At 35.8% G+C, this 18,446-nt stretch overlaps 1 protein-coding gene across 1 annotated transcript in view; it reads left to right on the forward strand.

Moving 5' to 3' along the window:
- SNTG2 (syntrophin gamma 2) overlaps window positions 1-16,481 on the forward strand; it is a 213,572-nt gene extending 197,091 nt beyond the window's left edge. Inside the window, exons 15-17 of the mRNA XM_050972453.1 lie at window positions 4,807-4,899; window positions 8,889-8,999; window positions 16,350-16,481. Coding sequence (XP_050828410.1) covers window positions 4,807-4,899; window positions 8,889-8,999; window positions 16,350-16,481 — 336 coding nt within the window. The remainder of the gene's footprint in view (window positions 1-4,806; window positions 4,900-8,888; window positions 9,000-16,349) is intronic.
- Window positions 16,482-18,446: the final 1,965 nt, after the last annotated feature.

Raw genomic sequence — 18,446 nt, forward strand, 5'->3', positions numbered from 1 at the left:
AAAAGAAACAAATAGAATATTTGGATGATACTAAAATTTTATCCGTTCAAATTGGCAATTGGAGTCTTATACTCCAAATATATACATATATATATATATATATATATATATATATATTCTTTGTCTTCATAGCATAATTTAATTTTAATGTAAATACTTTTTCTAAGAAAAGGCAAATTTTCAGAAAGATTTTAGCATTTTTTACATTGATGGCATATTATTACCGCACACAGAAGCATAGTACATGCTTTAACTTAAAGTGAGTAAATGAATAAAATATGCAGTATGTGCACTGCATGGATATGGCTGTTGCCTAAATGCTGGCCTGTCTGGTTAGAATTTAGTTTTAGAAAATGTGTGTTAATTCTATGTCATGAGTATAGTGAGAAATAATGTCTGTGATCCCATTTACCTGTAATAAACCTTTACAGCTCATCTCAGAGCAAATGCATATTTTTATCTATAAAGTAGTTAATAGCATAGCAGGGAAAATATGTAGTTCAAGCGGGAAAGTGTAATGGTACTGCCAAATTTCCAATTACTTTTGGAAAATAAACAAGCAAAATCATGTGCATGCCCAATTTGTATTCACTTAGACTAGAAGGTAGGTATTATTTCTGCATTTTGGCTGATAAAAACACTAAAATTCCTGCTCAATAAAACATGGCTGAATCCAAAATTAATGAATACATTGCATATCAGTGCCTTAGTTAAAGCAAAATTAGGGTTTCCTTCATGCAAGAAAATAATTAACTGCAATGTAGCCAATCACCAGCTGAATTTTTGAAACTGTAAATCTGATGAGACATTTGGACCAGCAGCATTAGAGTTGTAAAAGTAATATCCTTTAAAATGAATATACACTGTGACATTTTTCTGTGTTACACTTAGATGAGCAACATCACTGAGTCTCACTTGATCCTTAGAAAACTCACTGCCATGAACTTAGGAAAAGGAGTACTGACTGAAAAGGTTGGTGCCCTGATTCTTTAAAATTATGTGAAATGGTATTTTTGACTAAGAATCTTTGCTGATGATCTCAGAATATGCTATCTCAACTGAAAGTTATTGTTATTAATCTTGATTTTAAGTAATTTTACTGAAAAACAAAACCAAGTTGAACCCCTGTTTCTTGGACAGAATACAATCTCACATCATTAAGTAACATTAGGGACTCTATGTCTTCAAAAAAGAATCCAGAGATACTATCCTGGATGCCTGTGGCAGAACATGGCAAACCTAAACCCTCCATCTAAAGCACTGCAATAAACTCATATTCCAGCAAAAGTCTACTGCAAAAAAAAACTATAGCATGTCATGATTTATTTAGAAGCTTTTGGACTGCCTAGTCCCTGCAGAAACCAAATATACTTATGGCTTTAGCCTACTTATGGGAGCCCCCCATGTGTGGAGAAATCAGAAGGCCTCTCTGTGATCCAGAGGACCTTCATGTTCCTTCTGCCATCGTACTTCAAAGGGTACAAGGACACCACCAACACAAAGAAGGAAACTGAAGAGGATGGCTCCTCCTCATTCTTGTCTTTCCTTCCCCAGAACTCTGTGCCTGGGCTGCAGTGGTGCTTGCTACCCACCCAGTCTTTGTGCTTCAGCCTCATCACAGCCTGGTGACTCCCCGTGAATAGGTCCCTCTTTCTGTTTGTCCTTCAGGCTTTGTCTCTCACACGTAGCTGAAGTATATTGGTGCTCTCCTCCCTGAGCGGAAATACATCCCTCTTGCTATCTCTTCCCATGCATTCACTTTCCAGTTTGAGTGTTTACTCACCTCTTGTCTTGGGTCCCTAACACCCACAAACCAAGTTCAAAGCCCTTCTTTTGGTGTTAGCTGATCTATTTACAAACACATTCTCTCCCATGAGGGAGAGAGTCATGGTAACTCATAAGCATAAAAGCTGGTTTTGGAATTAATTGGCTTGTCATTGTTTATATTTGTGATGTCTTTTACTGTTAGACAGAATCCTATATCAGTCTTTCTTTTAGAGTACTGAAGCAAACTGTCCCACATCCTTGCCCTTTTGTAAAAACTGGTGAAAAGGATCTGTGACATCATCAAGTCCAACCAGACTGATCAGCACCCTTGTTAACTAGACCATGGACCACATAGACCTCACAGACCAAGTGCTGTGCCTGGATGCTTCTTGACCACCAAACACAGCTCGAAGCTGAATTATTTCAGGGAAATCTCTGTCTGTGGGAATGAGAATGAGTGTGTATGTGTGGTCATTGTAATTATTAAGCCCTCTTAGGGTCTTGGAGGACAGATGAGAGAGCCAGAGATAGACAAGAGTCATACTTCTGATCAGCAACAGGAAGTCTGAGGAATTCTGTCATAAATGAGTCAGATACAGTGTTCTTTTGGTATTTGAACAGTGGTATTATCAACGTAATGATCTTTTTATGAGTTAAAAGAAAATGCATTGAGATGCTGATACCTGAACATTACACAGGTAAAAATTTTTTTATTGTCTTTTATTGCAAATATAATATTCTATAGATCTTTACAGTGCTCAGAAAACATCAGATGATTGATTAAGTCATATAGTACAATTTTGTTAGCTATTGCACCATGAGGCATGTTCTTCTCTCTGTTTAAACTGTGACTTAGCAAGCTGGCTGATATTCAATGCTTTTTTTTTTTTTTCCCCAAATTCACTTAAAGACACCTGAACCTAGACTTCTGATGTTAAATTTCCACAATTGTTGTAGATAGCCAAGGGTCATCACAGTTGCAAGTGTATGGGAAGCTTATTCCGAAAGAAAAAATGGAAAGGAATAAGGTTCTTTCCTAGAGTCTATGAATCAAGATGAGGATTCTTAGGGTAGAGCTTTCTGAGAATCTGTTCAAAGTCACTAAGGAGATGCCCGGAGCAGGATTTAAATTTTTATGGCAAAAGACAAACTAATTCTGTTGTAAAGAAAACCCAGTGAGTTTTGTAAGTACAAAATACACATATATTTTTAATAACAGTGAAAATTAAGCATATTATGTTTGTCTCTAGTATTTGTGAATAATTTCAAAATTGGTTCCATTTTTTCCCAATAGTGAATATTTTTAAAGTGCTCCAAGCTCATTATTTGTGCATAGTTCATTTTAGTATCACCATTTGTGGCTGAGCAATTTGATGCTTACCCATTAGGGGAATCTAATTTTATCTGTTTTAAAAATTGTTTTGCTCAGTCAGAGCTCAGCTAGTATGACCTTTTTAATTGGGGAATAATGGAGAATAAGTTATGGCTGGTGCTTAATGCCACCTTTAATTACTGAATGAAATGTAAGGATATGTAAATGTCATTCTAATTGAAAATCAATCACTGAAATCTTTTTAAATGCCAAATAATATGATCTTTGAACACCAATGAGCAAATTAATTTATTCAGAAATATTATACATTTCCATTATTGTGGAGATTATTATAATACTAATCTGCACTTATAAACTGATATTACTCCCAGCCCTTTCAAAATCCTTTTTAAAATGTCATAACTGTAACTCAAAAATGCTTATTTTAGTATAACTAACTTTTTTTATTAATACTGGAGTGAAGAAACCTTTACAATAATCCAGAAGTTTTAGACTATACTAAAAATTTTTGAAAAACCAATTCAAATGGCAGTTTGCATTTTAAGCAAGTTTTATTAATTTTTTCAGTCTCCTCTTGGGAATTCTTGCATGTAAAAGGATTTTGGGTTTTGTTTTTTGTTTTTTTTTTAATTAAAAGAAACTATCCAGATACAAAACTTCCATGTAAACAAATGTCTAAGCATGAGGCAACATTGAGATTTATGATATAGGGAAGAGAAGTAATGCTTCCTTAGAAGAAACAAAAAAAAATCCAAATGTCATAAGGCACAAGGGTATAATCTTAAAAATGACTGGTAAGGTGTGGCAAGGAAAGCCTGGAGACAGGATCTGATCTCTACTTCTGATGAAGGAATTGGGCTTTTTGCTATTATGGCTGCCAACAGTGAATGTCATAAGGCTGCTCCATATTACAGCAAATCTCATTCATGTCTTTCCAGAATCTGTCATATACCCAAGTTAGTGAGCCTTAAAAATGACTGGAAAGAGTTAACTGACTTTTTACTGTAAAGCTTCTTCATAAGTTTAACCAGAACTTCTGAGTTTTGTTGATAAAACAAACTTTTTTCCTTTCTAATCTGAAAGCTTATCATGGAATTGGGGAATAGATAGCAGTGTCTGGCAGGTATCAGTGCTAACCAAGATGTGACAGCTATTAGGTCTTACTATGAAATTACATGAACTAACTTTAGCATAGGGCTGCACCAGCATGTCACCAGACCCAAATTAAAAAGTGTTGTAAAACAGAAAGATTCTCTACAATGTTTAAATCAGATGGAGAGGTCAAGAAGGCAGAATGCTTTTCTATAATTAGATTGCAATGACTAAACATTTAGGCACTGTTGCCTGCACATTTGCTGGAAGTGATATCAGAAGTCATTAATAGTTCAGGTCTAAGCAGTTTAGAGTAGTCAGATCTGGTTTTGTTTGCTCTGTATTCTGTTGTGCAAGGGTTGGTTTTCAAGAATATATTAATTATGTAGAAGAGTGACTTGAATATAAAAAACCTGCAGTTAATGTCTAGTTGACAGATGGGAACTGATTTACAGTCAGAAGTTTTGACCATTTTCAAACATAGTAATACAAAGTGGTATCAGTGCTGTCAGCTGAGTGTCTTCCCAGCCCAAAATACCTGCATAAAATAGAATTTTAATACGATCATTTACAGTGATGGCTGTCATCTCAAAGATCATACCTTTTTTTTTCAGTCTAAAACATATATGTGCAGTTGGCAAGGGGATACCCTGTGTTTCACAGTCGACTTTGCTCTAGGATTTACCTGTTTTGACAGTAAAACAAAGGTAAGAGTAAAAGAAAAGGAAAATATAACTCTGTATTGTTTTATAGTTATTGAAGTCATCATCTATTGCATTTTCTTTATGTTTATGTCCAGGACTTATTCCTCCAATATCCTGTACCGTTTATTTATTTACTCCTTCTGAAATGTAGTCAGTTTGGGACTTCAAAGGGGAAATTATATTTGTATAGCATGTAAAGATGCATTTTGAAGAAAGATATGAAAAAAGTAACTTCCTTTTCAAGTAATAAAAGCAAAGGAAAATTATATTTGGCAGAGAACTTGTTGTAATGAAGGTTTGTTATAATGAAGAAACTTAAAGATTTATAAAAGATTACAAGTCATGAAGAAAATGAAATGTCACCTGATTCTTTTTTATTTGAAGCTACAAATATAAAATAGGATTAATTATTCTTTCATCATAAGAAATTTAGGTCATGTCTAAAATAAACAGAATAAAGGCAAATGTTTTTCAAAGTCAGAATCTAAAAGATTACATGCACTTATCTTGCAAAACAGTGGCTATATAGAAGTGCCTAAAGAGAATGGTTAATGATACATGCCAACTTCCAAGACCTGTCTATAATGCTACTATTTTCTGTATAATTTAGTTGTATTTTAATGTATATTATTCTAAGTGGATTATAATATTTTTTGATAGCAGAAGAAAACATATATAAAAAATGTTTCTGCATTAATAGAACTATTCAGTAGAAAGTTGGTCTTCTCAAATGTTTTTTTAAAAATTCAGTCAGTCATTCTGAGAAAAGAGGGAACATACTGCATTTTTAAATACTGATGCAGTATCTAGCTTTTGCATGTTGGCATTTTGTGGGTTTGAGACCAAAATGCCCCCAAATTTCAAATCTATCAAAATCTTAGGGCAGAGAAATAATGATCAAAATTGCATGAAAATTTAGACTAATGAAGTGTTGCAGTCCATACAGCAGGATAAAATTTCAGAACATACTTTTGTGTATACTTCTCTCCCTCAGGTGATACTGCATTCTGGAATCCTGCTTCTTGCACAGTTATACACATTTTGCATGTAACCACAAACTGACTGTAAGAAGTAGGCTCTCTAATGTATAGAAAGGGTTTCTTCTCAATGTGAAGAATGATTGCATGTACTCTCACCTTTAAAATTATAACCTTACTCTATTAATAGGACTTTGTGTCACAGTACCTCTCTTCAGTATTGATGATGAGGAGGGTTTAGATGAACTATTGTTGCTTACCTAAGGAGATACACAGAATACCAGCAGATAGACTGATTCCATTGCTAAACAGTAAAAATTCTGGAGAGCTCAAGTACATTTATTCTTCATCTGTGTGAGAGATGGAGATGATCTCTGCATCCTCAAGCCTGAGTGAGGCAGTGTTGGGCAACTTCTGCAGTTCATCTTGCTTCCCATAATTGTCAGCTGAAGTTTACTGTGTTTTCCCATATGCATAGCTATTTTAGAATATTTCCTACCAATGCAAGAAAGATTCTTAAAATGGTCAAGCAATTAACAATTCTTTGGGGACATAGAAATTTTACTGGAGAGTCTGTCTTTTTCTTGAATTTAATGAAAAAAATAAGGTCTTCTATTGATGTAAAGAATTCTCTTACACCTCAGCAGCTTTTCAAAGAGGATTATTAAAATAAAGGCCAGTTCCCTGTCTGCTCTATGACTCTAAATCTGGATCTCAAATTTTGGGCAACCAGCTCATGTAGTCATTGAAAAACATTTGGAAAACAATTTTAAAAGGCCCTTATTAGTAAAAATTCTGAAATAAAAAGCACAATTTTTTTTTCTTCAGAGTGTAGAAGGTTGACCCTGGCTTCTTTATGAGTCAGGCAAATGAGAGGAAATACAGCTAAAGGCTTGTGGGTCCAGATAAAGGCAGGGAGAGGTCACTCATCAGTGACCATCATGGGCAAAACAGACTCCACTTGGGCAAATCAGTTTAATTTATTGCCAGAGTATGATAATGAGAAATAATAAACAGCTCTTAAAGCACCTTCCCCCCACACTTCTTTGCTTCCCATTTTTCTTTATCTCTTCCTCTCCAGCAGCACAGGTGGGTTGGAAATGGGAGCTGTAGTCAGTTGTCTCTGTCCTTCCTTCCTCTTTAGGAGAACTTCTCACACTCTTCTCCTGCTCCAGCATGGAGTCCCTTCTACAGGAGACACCCTTCCAGAACCCAGTATGAGTCCTTCCCATGGGCTGCAGCTCTTCATGAACTGCTCCAGCATGGGTCCTTCCCACTGGATGTGATCCTTCAGGAACAGCACCTCCTCCCCTTTCTTCCTTGGCTGTGGTCTCTGCAGGGCTTTTTCTCTCCCATATTCTCATTCATCTCTCCAGCACAAGAAAAATATGTTTAAAAAACTTTTCTAGAACAGTTTATTTTCCTGCATATTCTATTCCAGGCTCTTGATGGAACTTAATTCAATCAGCTTTTATCTTTTCTGGGCTCATCACTGAACTACTTCTGTAGCCTGCATCTGTTTTTTATCTCATTGTAGAGATTCTTTTTATCTTGGCAGCTTGCTTGGTTCGTTTTCCCCATTCTGTGCCTCCAGTGCTGCTACTCCAATATGAAGGGATCCCAAAGTGTGTGTTTTCTGCCATCTTCCAGTGCTCTCTAATTCTCATCTTTCCCCCTCAGTGTCAGCTGTTGAGAGAAATGATGACTCCAGCAATACTTATTATTACTAAATTGTTCCTAAGTTATTGATTCATCTCCACCTTAGCAGTTACTACATAGCAAACATTCATCTCTCCTGTTTAGAGCCTAACTCATTTAAGCTTTTAACACTTTCCAGGCAGTCTAATTAGGCCCTCTGGACCCAGTTAAAGTCTGTTCATGAATGTAAACTTTAAGCACCATCACAGTGCTGTAGCATACTTCAGTTTTTCTTCATCTGTTATATCTCTCAGTGACATTTCTGTCTGCAGGGAACCAGGAGATAGGTTTTTTTTATAGGACTTTCCATTTTAAACTATGAATAGGGTTCTGAAGCCCACTTGTATCACTGATCTACTTAACAAAAATATTTTGAGAAGAGGCATATTGGAAAATGGAACAGAGCAAGCTTTTTTCCATGTGTACTTTTGAAATAAGCTCCCAAGTATTTAAACTGTATTTCTTCAGCAGTGTCCAGGAACTGAAGCACACTTAAAACATGTGCAGAGAATTTTCATTAAGATTATAGGCATTAAAGGAAACATCAGCAGGAAGTCCAGGTGCAAGTTGTTAACTTGTGGGGGTTTTTTCAGTTATGCATTTTCAGGTGATGAATAGAAGATATTCAGATAAATAGAGAAAATAACCTTGATTTCAAAAAGAATTTCCCAATTTTTGTTTTTACAAAATATTTTCATAAATAATAAAGCATATCTGTCAATCTGGAGTTTGACAGCACTACTGAGATGCCATGGAAAAACCTATGAGAGACCAAGATGCTTAGAAGTTATATATTTTACAAAGCATTATGTAACATAGGACACATTTTTGTGGTTTCTGAGACTATGTTCAATAATAATATTTTTGCATTTCTGTAGCTTTTTTGGGAACTTCAAACCACATTTCACACATCACTAAGTTCAGCTTTGAAATATCTGTGTAATTCACAATTATCTACGCTATGCAAATGACCAACTGAAATACGAAAGATCAAGATATGGCATGGAATTGTATTCCTACTGAAACTGATACAGATGGATCTTTATGGAATTAGGCTTTTGCCAACTTTATGCGATGTAGGCTATGAAACATTTATGTCTCAGAGAATTTCAAAATAGTTTAATTAATGAATTTTAATAATGCGTATTTTGCTTTCACAAAGAGTACAGAAATGTTAACTGTTCTGCAAAGAGCCTGTTACCATGCACCACAGTACTGCTGTAGTGCTTTATTTTAGTACATGTATATTGATCATCATTCTATCATTCTAGATAAAAACATGCAGCAGAATCCTTAATCAAATTTCTTTTTCTTTAGAATGTGCTGTGGAGGTTTAAATTCTCTCAGCTCAAAGGCTCATCAGACGACGGGAAGACAAGAGTAAAACTGCTTTTTCAAAATATAGACACCAAACAAATTGAGACAAAGGTAAGCAACATCCTCCTTTTCAATTTAATTAAACATGACATAAAATTATTGTCAAGCCATCAGAAATCCCATTTACTGGGACATACATATGGTGAACACATCACAGCTTATCTTTTTCTGCCAATTCTTTAGAAACTTCACAATAAATGGAAGCAATGTAATACCCATAGTTTTATTGCACTCTTTCTACAAGCCAGTTATTAAGTTGTGTTATGATAGTATTTTACTTTTTCAGAAAGATAGTCTCTCTGAAGTTATTCTGTCAACCTATAGTAGATGAAATGTCTAAAAATTGTGTTTAAAAAAGATAAAGTAAAAATAAAATTTGATCCCAAGCTTGCTGTTGAATAAAAAAGCCAGACAGTTTTTCAGTAATGTGGTTTTAAAAAGAAGGAGGAGAACTTTGGTGTGATATGGCATAGAAAAGGAAGATAAGACTGTGGTTCAACTGGGTTTTGGTTGACAAAATCCAGTGAAACAAGAGAAAAGTGTCTGAAGACCTATGAAAGTTTTCAAATACTCTTACCTGGAGTTGTACAGGTTAAAGTCACTTATTAAGTAATATTTTTCTATACTGACCATACACAAAAGATGTATATTACCTATCCTTCTAATGTTTAAAATAATTGCAAGGATGAAGTCCATAACCTTCCTTATTTGTCACAAAGTTACAGTACATGCAATGTATCTTTCTTTATACATCTGTTTTAATAAATTATTCAGGATTTCATCATCAAGCTTGACCTGAGTTGCCTCTTGGCTCTACTGTAAAAGCTATTATAATATCTGTTACAAAAGGTACAATGTATAATAATTTATCTAGTAGCAGGCTATTTCCACTTCATTTCTCACAGTAGTCCTTGGTGACAGAAAAGGACTGCTGTCTTCATTTTATATGTGATCATCTGTTGCTGAGAGCTTACATAATTTGTTTCAGATCAGACAGGAAGATTGTACTCATGCATAAACTACTTTGTGTATCTCTGTGCATTAAATCATTAGATAGCCCCTGTGTGTGATTAGCCAAGGGCTGCAATTCCATTGCTTGTAATGGAATTCTATTGCTTTAATACTGTATAATTCCTCTTTCTGTTGTAGTAAACAATCTGATTTTTTACATTTTATTTTATTTTTATTTTTGTGCAAATTAGTTTGTTTTAATTGGTTTTACCCAGTTTTACTCTTTATATAGAAAAATTGTAAATGTAAGCATTTTTATGAAAATCTGTTTATCTGAAAAATTATTATAAGTAAGTCCTTATGATAATTTTGCAGTAAATTTTGTTCAAGAGACAGATTTTTTAAAACACTAAAAATTATTCTATTGCATAGCTCTAATGGAAACATCTTGTAGTTGGCAAAATTCACCTTGAAAGTATCAAATGGAAGTTGATATAGGATTGGTTCATACAGAATTCTTAATATCTATGTACCTAAAAGTACATATGTGTTGCAAGCATTGGAAGATCCCAGAAAAAGCTCATTAAAGGCCAGAGGAAAGGCTGATACTAAGTAGCTGAGGATTTATCAGAAGTTCAGTGATTACACCTTTGACAACTGCCTCTGCAAAGTGCAATGTACCCACTAATATTTCACATTTAATGGGACTTGGGCACAGCTGTGCAGCCTCTCCAGTTCAGATAAATGGTATATATCACCAAATGTATGCCCACCACCTAAATGGTATGATTTCTTAGACCTGAGTTACAGGCAGGCTGGAAAATGCCCAGCAGTAATACCCATAGTACAATCCAGTATTTGCCTCTGCTTATTGCACTGAAAGAGATTTCATAGGGCCAGGTGGTGCTATATGGTGAAATGCAGCCAATAACAATAAATAAAAATGTTATCAAATAATAGAAGTTTCATTTTTCCCAGGCAAATGAGCCACTATGCACAAAAGAAGCTTGATGGAGATGACTTACATTCCCTTGGTGGAAAACAGAGAGTCAAGTTTGCAAAAGAATTTTCCAAACTATGTCTAATTCTATATTATTATGAATTCTTGGGAGTAAAAAAAAAAATCACATTTGGGAATTTTATTTTTGTGTTTTGTTTACTAGCTAGATGTGATGTTTCTTCTTCTTTTTTGACTTCTAAATTTTAAGCCAAGTACTTCTTCCTATGCATTTTAGTTTTAGATGGACAGTACATTCCTCCATTTAAAAAGCTTTCTGTTGAAAGAAGATAATAAGGAAAAGATTCCTGTCAGTTTTTTTCTCCTTCAGGTTCTTCATATTCCCTAAAACTTCTTATAGTTTCCCACTTCAGTGCTTCCCTGAACTTACCCTGCCTTTAGTATTGAGAAATTAGAAGGAATCTTAGTAGTAGTAGATATTCTTTACCCAAAATTTCAAGGTTTCTCATAAAAAAAAAAAAAAAAATAAGATTAACACTTTCAGGTTTGTATTGATGCTTTATTTCCCTTTGTGAAACTGTAGCTATATATCTGAAAAAGATGACTTCTTTACCAAGTCTATTTGAGCATTTCCCTCTTCTTTTCATCTTACTTAGTCTTAAATATTTTTTGAACAAAGATAAGAAACCATTGTCATCAATAAAGTATTGTGAGCCATACTGAATTCTCAGCTAGATGTTGCTGGTCTCATAAATTTTTCTATTACAAGGTAACTTAAGAACCCTGCATATTCTTCTCATCTGTGATATGGCAACCAAGCCCTGCTGTATTTGCTGAGATATAGAATCAAATTTAGAATTTTGGTTTCCATTTTGACTCTGATGTTGTTTGCAGCTAAAACCTGAATATCTTTATTTGGGCTTTTAACCTGAAAAAAACCCCAACCCAAACCACACCAAACCAACAAACAAACAAACAAACAACAGCAACAACAAAGCCCCACAACAATTAAAAAAATCAGTCTGATTGGAAAACATATCTTGAACAATACAGTGGTAAATGTTCTTCTCTGGTCAACAAATAACATACACTGAGGCTTACCAGTGTCCTTAAAGTAATGAAATGCACAGGGCAGAATAACACTACCTGTCAGCATCTCCATTATTTGCCTTTCATCTGATACAGGCTCATGTCTTGTTCAAACAGTGATTCAACAGCTCTCAGAAGTTCTCAATAAAATTGCATGCATGGTAATAATGCAACGGGCCTCTCAAGCTCTTTATGGTATGTAATAAATCCAACTCTCCTAGTGGGTGGATGAAATAAGAACATATATTTTTCTTCCTTGGCTGTGCACATGCAGTGAAGGAGGTCAGTGCAGTGTGCTCATTTTTTGTATTTTTCAGTACCAGCAGGAAGTTTTGCAGTCTTGTCCTCCCACTGCTTTAATCCAATCTTTTGTGTTCTTCTCTCAGTGTCTTCCTTCCAGTGCCTTTGTTGTACTTAATCTGCTTATTACAGTACATACAGTAAACTGAAAGAGCTTTGGTTATTGAAATATTAGACATGCACAGATTCTCCTTAAAAACTGACAATCTCAATTAAAGAAAAAAGCAGCAAACTCAGATAAGGAAAGCAAACATAAGAGTGCTGTTGGATGGTACAGCACAAATAAAACGATCAGTTACTCATCTGCCTGACTGACTACAGAGAGAAATGTTACTTAAAAAAAATAAACTATCAGAGCAATGTATTTGTTTGAAAGAAGTGTCATTGGTGTTATTTTCTAGGAAGAATTCATATTACATTCCAAAGCTAAAGAGGCTGCATTTCCATCTATAAAACTATTTTCAAGACAGCAAAGTGACATATTGCGTCCCAGTCTTCATGCAATGCGATGCTATGCAACAGCTACATTTTCCCAAGTCAGAAAGTCATCCTTATCTTTTACTGTATCCATATTTTCAAATTAACCCCCAGTCCTCTTCCCCTTTCCCTGTTGTAATCAACATGTAAGCAAATCCTTACCCCAGCTTGTCCTTAGGTATGTATGACTATTCCTCATTACCTTCACCTGACTAGCCGGCTGCAGGATTGCAAAGGCAGACAGAACAGGCATCAGACATCCTTCAGACACAAGGCTCCACAGCCTTACCCCATTAGTGGGCTTCTTGATCAAATACTACTGTGATAAGCTGCATTTCTAGAAGCTTCTGGTGCACGAGGCCTCAGATGAGCCCCACTTTTCTGATGCCACCATGGGTGGCCACATCTAACTGAGGCCTGTAATACATCTCCAGAGCTCTGCTCCTGTTTTATGATTCATTGCTCATCCTTGCACAAACCTAACATAAAATTGTGAAGGGACAAGAGGAGTGGATTGGTAAACTGCATGAGGAGTGCTTATATATGCCATACATTTTGCTTTTCAGCTCTGCAATAACTTTCAAAATTGGCACCACTCTTGAAAATAATCCAGAAATAGGGGACTTGCAGTATTAACTGCGGAAAGTAGTGTGGTTGTCACATAAAACATAGGTTTAGTATTACTGCTAGTCTTCCACCTCTATGTGGAGCATATCTTACAGAAACAAGAGCATATTACTATTCAAAAGGTTATTCACACAGGTTAGACAACTTCTCTCAGATACAGAGGAGGGGCTACTGCAGTTTGATCCATGCTCTGAACTGTGATGGAAACAGAGAGGACTCTGCATTTGGGACATCGGGAAAGACTGACTCACAGTGATGAGATGTTCCTGTCTTTGCCCTTTTCTAAATCAAAGCTCTCCAAATAATGTTGTTAGAACAGCCTGAAACCCTGTCCACAGTCTGTGTTATGTTCCCTCTGTTTGCTTATCTCCATAAACATTTGTAGATTGGAAGTGCACAAAGCTGGAGTAGAGAAATGGGAACTCTGTGAAGGGTTCCCTTCTCTCAGTTTGTTTGGCTGTGTTTGGTCAGTGTGTTGAATATCAGAACCTAAGGTGAAATTGTTGGGTGATTTCAGTTGATTTTGGAGCAAATCTAAGATTATTGGGAATGTTCATATTTTTTTTATTCCTTGGTTTTGAAGATGGAATTTCAGTAGGCATAAAACAGTTGATTGAGCCTAAACTAATGTATTCAGGTCTATATTTCATATTTCATTAATAATCATAAATGTGTATATAACTTTAGTTTTACTAAACTTAGATAAGGGGATTTAAATAGTGGCATTGTAGGGTTTTTTTCTGGAAGTGCTTATATTAATTCATATTAATATTTAAAGTCAACATCTGCTGTCAATAAAATGTATTTTAAGAAACCTCCTCCCATATTTGCGCCTCAAATGTCAGTTAAAATGGAAAAACAGGAATTTTTTGCCCCCAAAATTTAGGACAAAGATGAGCTCAAATACACTCACACTTTCCTCTACTCCATTATGGCTCCTCCATCAGTTTCAGTCCTCTCAGGGGTGTTACCTGCTCTGCCATGGAGCACCTTCTACCTCACTGGCCTTGTTACTTTTATGGGGAATTTTCTGCCCTTTCTTACCTACATTTACCCTGATGCAGCCCTGTCTCACTGTGGGGCTCAGCCATGCCTGGCAGTGCAGTAGTTGGACCTGGCTAGAACCTGCTGTATCCAGCACAGGGCAGCCCTGGTCTCTCTTTGAAGAGGCTGTGCATGCAGGTCCCTCCACTCCCAAAAATCTCCTAGCAGGGCCCCAAACAGGGTCACAAAATCACACCCCACAAATACTAGTGAGCAATTCATTAGTAGTAGGACCACTTGTTCCTTGGATAGCAAAAAGGTGTGATGGTGGGCTTTCCTGGGACAGTAAGTTTGAATTCCAAATATTCTGTTTGGGCCAATTTTTTTTTAGAACATACTATAAAATTCTGTTACAGGAAAAGCAGAAGTCTGATGCTTTGCTTTTTGCTTAAAAACAGGCATACAGAGTGTGCCTCAACAAACTAGTTAGCCAACAGATTGTTGAAAATAGTCTTCTGCTCAAACCAAAAATTGTCTCAAGTGTCTGCACAATATATTTACCAACTGCAGACTTCACACATAATGGTATCACTTAAATTGAATTTGTTTTTTACATGATATTTGGTTTTTATGTTATTTTGACACATGTCATTGTGTCAGACTATGCTCTATTACTGTGCGGGTTCATAGGGAAAAAGAAAGTTAACTTGTGCACAGAAGATGAAACGTGTAAAAAGTTAAGAGAATCTGAGAACTGTTTAGGCATAATTCTGCCTTTCTTTGTGAATCAGGGCATCTGAGTTTCATACCCAGCCATGTTTGTTTCTATCATTAGGATGTGGTGTGGCTTCGCCTTATCTTTCACCCTGCCTCTGGCTTCTCATCTCGCCTTCAGAGGCTGACAAGAGATGTGATCTCCTCACTCTACCCTTCTTGATGCCTCATCATGCTCAAACAGCCTTAACTTGTCAAATACTTTAATAATGTTCAACAAGGCTGAGTGCTGAGTCCTGCCCTTGGGTCACAACTACTCCAGGCAGTGCTGCAGGCTAAGGGCAGAGTGACTAGAGAGGTCAGAGTGGCCTGGTGGGAAAGGACATGGGGAAAGGGTGCCTGGTGAGAAAGGGTGCTGGCTGACAGCAGCTGCACATCAACCATTGTGCCCATGTGGCCAAGAAGGCCAGTGGCATCCTGACCCAAATCAGCAGTAGTGTGGCCAGCAGGACCAGGGCAGGGATTGTCCCCCTGTACTCAGCACTGGTGAGGGCACACCTGGAGTGCTGTGTCCAGTTCTGGGCCCTTGACTTTAAGAAAGGCAATGAAGCTGGTGAAGGATTGGATGGGCATAACATTTGAGGAATGGCTAAAGGAGCTGGGGATTTTTAGCTGGGAGAAAAAGTCTCAGGAAAGGTCTTACCACTCTCTGTAACTGCCTCAAACAAGTTACAAGGGATAGGATGAAAGGAAATGGGCTCAGCTTGTGGTAGGGGAAGTTTAGACTGGATATTAGGAAAAAATTTATACACCAAAAAGGAGGAACAGAACACCAAAAACATTGGAACAGGTTGTGTAGGGAAGTGGTTGAGTCACCATCCCAGGAAATACGTCAAGTGCAGAAGTGGCGCTTAGTGGCATGGTTTACTGTAGACTTGGCAGTGCTGGGTTAATAGTGGACTCAGTGATCTTCAAGATCTCTTCCAACCTGAAATTTTCTATGTTGCAATATTTGAATGTTCTTTCACGTTGACTGATTTAATTTTACAAGCTGAGTACAATGTAAACAATAAAGTATCACAGAATGAAAACTAAATTGACACATAGCACTGTCAGTGAACAAGGTATGGAAATACAGATTTTATTCTTAACAATTTTAATTTTACAATTTTCTATAAAAATTCAGTTTTCATGTTAAGGCCATTATTGTTTTCTAACTAGTATGCTCTTTATTAATGTAAAATATTTATAAACCTGAATTGAATTATTTTTTTTTCTTTTTTTTCTCTTACTTCTTTCAGGAACTTGAATTTCAGGATCTGACGGCAGTTTTACACTGTATTCACTCCTTTATAGCAGCAAAAGTGGCATCTGTGGATCCAGTATTCATAGACAGTCAGAGTATTGCAAGAAAATATATGTACAGTAACTGATACTAGATTATATGTTGTGACTATGGAAAATAAATTATTTTCTTAACAAAAGTAGTTATTTCATTCACAATATTGCAACTTGGTGATTTTATAAGAAGCCTATAGTTGTGTTATCTGTAATGTTAAGAGTTTTCACAATCTGATAAATATTTTGAATATATGAGTTAAAAAATACTAAGTCAAAGCTTGTTATCTTCACCATTGATCTAAAATTCCAAGTGAATATTCATTCAGTAATATTTGTAGAATCATTTGGATTTCTGCTCTCATGATGATACATTCTACCCCTTATTACATAGTAAAGTGGAGTAACATTTGAAAAGTGTATGTCCAAAATTTGGCCTCTAAGTCTGTTTAGAAAAGTGTTGGGCATACAGACAATTACTACAGTCTTCACTGTAGAAAAGAAGTAATTATTGAAGACAACTGCTGTAGGATTGGACTTTCATCTTCCTTCTTTATCTTTGAAAAATTGTAGTTCTGTGGTAGAGCTCTTTCAAGGCCTGAAAGTTTAGCTCTTGCAAAACACTAAATATCTATTTCAGATTTAGGAATATAGCTAAGCACACACTTGGCTCTAAGAGCACTCAGTAGCCCCAGTGTATTTGCAAGGTAATGTTAAAAGTGTATTTAAGTATCAACTATGAAGAGCTTCGGCCTCAGCTAAGAAGCCTGACTGTAGACACTTAGTTTAACTTAAGAAACTTGCCATAGGGTTTTCTTATGCTTTAATAAGGCTTCCATGACCCATTCATTTATTCATTAATAGATTGACTTGACACCTATCCTTTGATGTAATACTCCACAGGCTTGGGAAGAGTTTTTATTTGGAGGAACATGCTTCCAAGATAAGATGATCATAACAAAACATAAATATTTTTCTGGGACATCTGCCTTTGTTTTTCCTATAGCTTTAATCTTGACTCTTATTCGAGAAAAGTGGATTTTGTCCTTGCTGAGGAAAAAATATCATTTTACTTTTGACGAATGCCTAAACTTCCTTCTGAAATCACAATCTTAAATGCACATAATAGCTAATACTTTCTGCTATTGAAAAAAATATTAAAAAAGAAAACATTTAATCTTAGGGCATATTCCCTGTAAATGATACCAGATATTGCAGGTTTTTGTGACAGAAGTTTCAGTTTTTCTCACTCATACTTTTGAGGCAGCACGAAGAAAATAAAACAATCAAAATCGAACAAGTAGAATATCTTAAGTAGATGCCATGGAAAAGGAGTGAAATCATCAAAGTCCTCCCTAAATTTTAGGAGTCTTCTAAGGTGTCCTGATAAAGTCACAACCTAAAGTTACTGTAGCCTAATGAAAAGAGGTTGGTGCCTTTAAAAGGTCGTAAGTGAGGAGTGTTTTTACATGAACTCAGTGTTTAAGTTCAGTAATCTAAATTCTCTCCTTCAGGTCTTGAGCTGTCTTTTGAAACTGCAGTGGGGCACTTTCTTCAAACAGATGCTCTTTGTCCACCTAAAGCTTGGGCACAAATAAAGTGCCTGATGCAGGTGATTTAATCCTGCCAGGAGGATTTCTTGTTTCCAAGTGTTATCCATAGAGAAATTAATTTGAATGGTGCAGACTCTGTTTGTAATTCCAGTGTTGTTTAGGGTTCCAGTGTTGTTTGCATTGAGGCATGCTAACTCCTGGTAAAACGTTATTTAGCAAATGTCAGAAATATTTTTATTATTAAAAAAAAAAAATCTTTTTAGCCATTATTGTATTTTTAATATACATAAGCTCCATTTTATAATAGTTTGATTTCAAGAAAAGAATTTTAAAAGTTTTTTTTTGAATAGGCATTTATTGAAAATGTTTCATTTAATTCTCAGCTTTCTTTTTTATTTTCAGCTCATTGTATTTACTGAGGTTTTTACAGCCACAAATTACAGCATTAACATTTTCATATCTTTCTTACAGCCAATTCTCAATTCAGTTTGTTAGCATGAACAATTA

This window comes from Serinus canaria, chromosome 3 (genome assembly GCF_022539315.1).
Source record: "Serinus canaria isolate serCan28SL12 chromosome 3, serCan2020, whole genome shotgun sequence".
NCBI classification, from domain to species: domain Eukaryota; kingdom Metazoa; phylum Chordata; class Aves; order Passeriformes; family Fringillidae; genus Serinus; species Serinus canaria.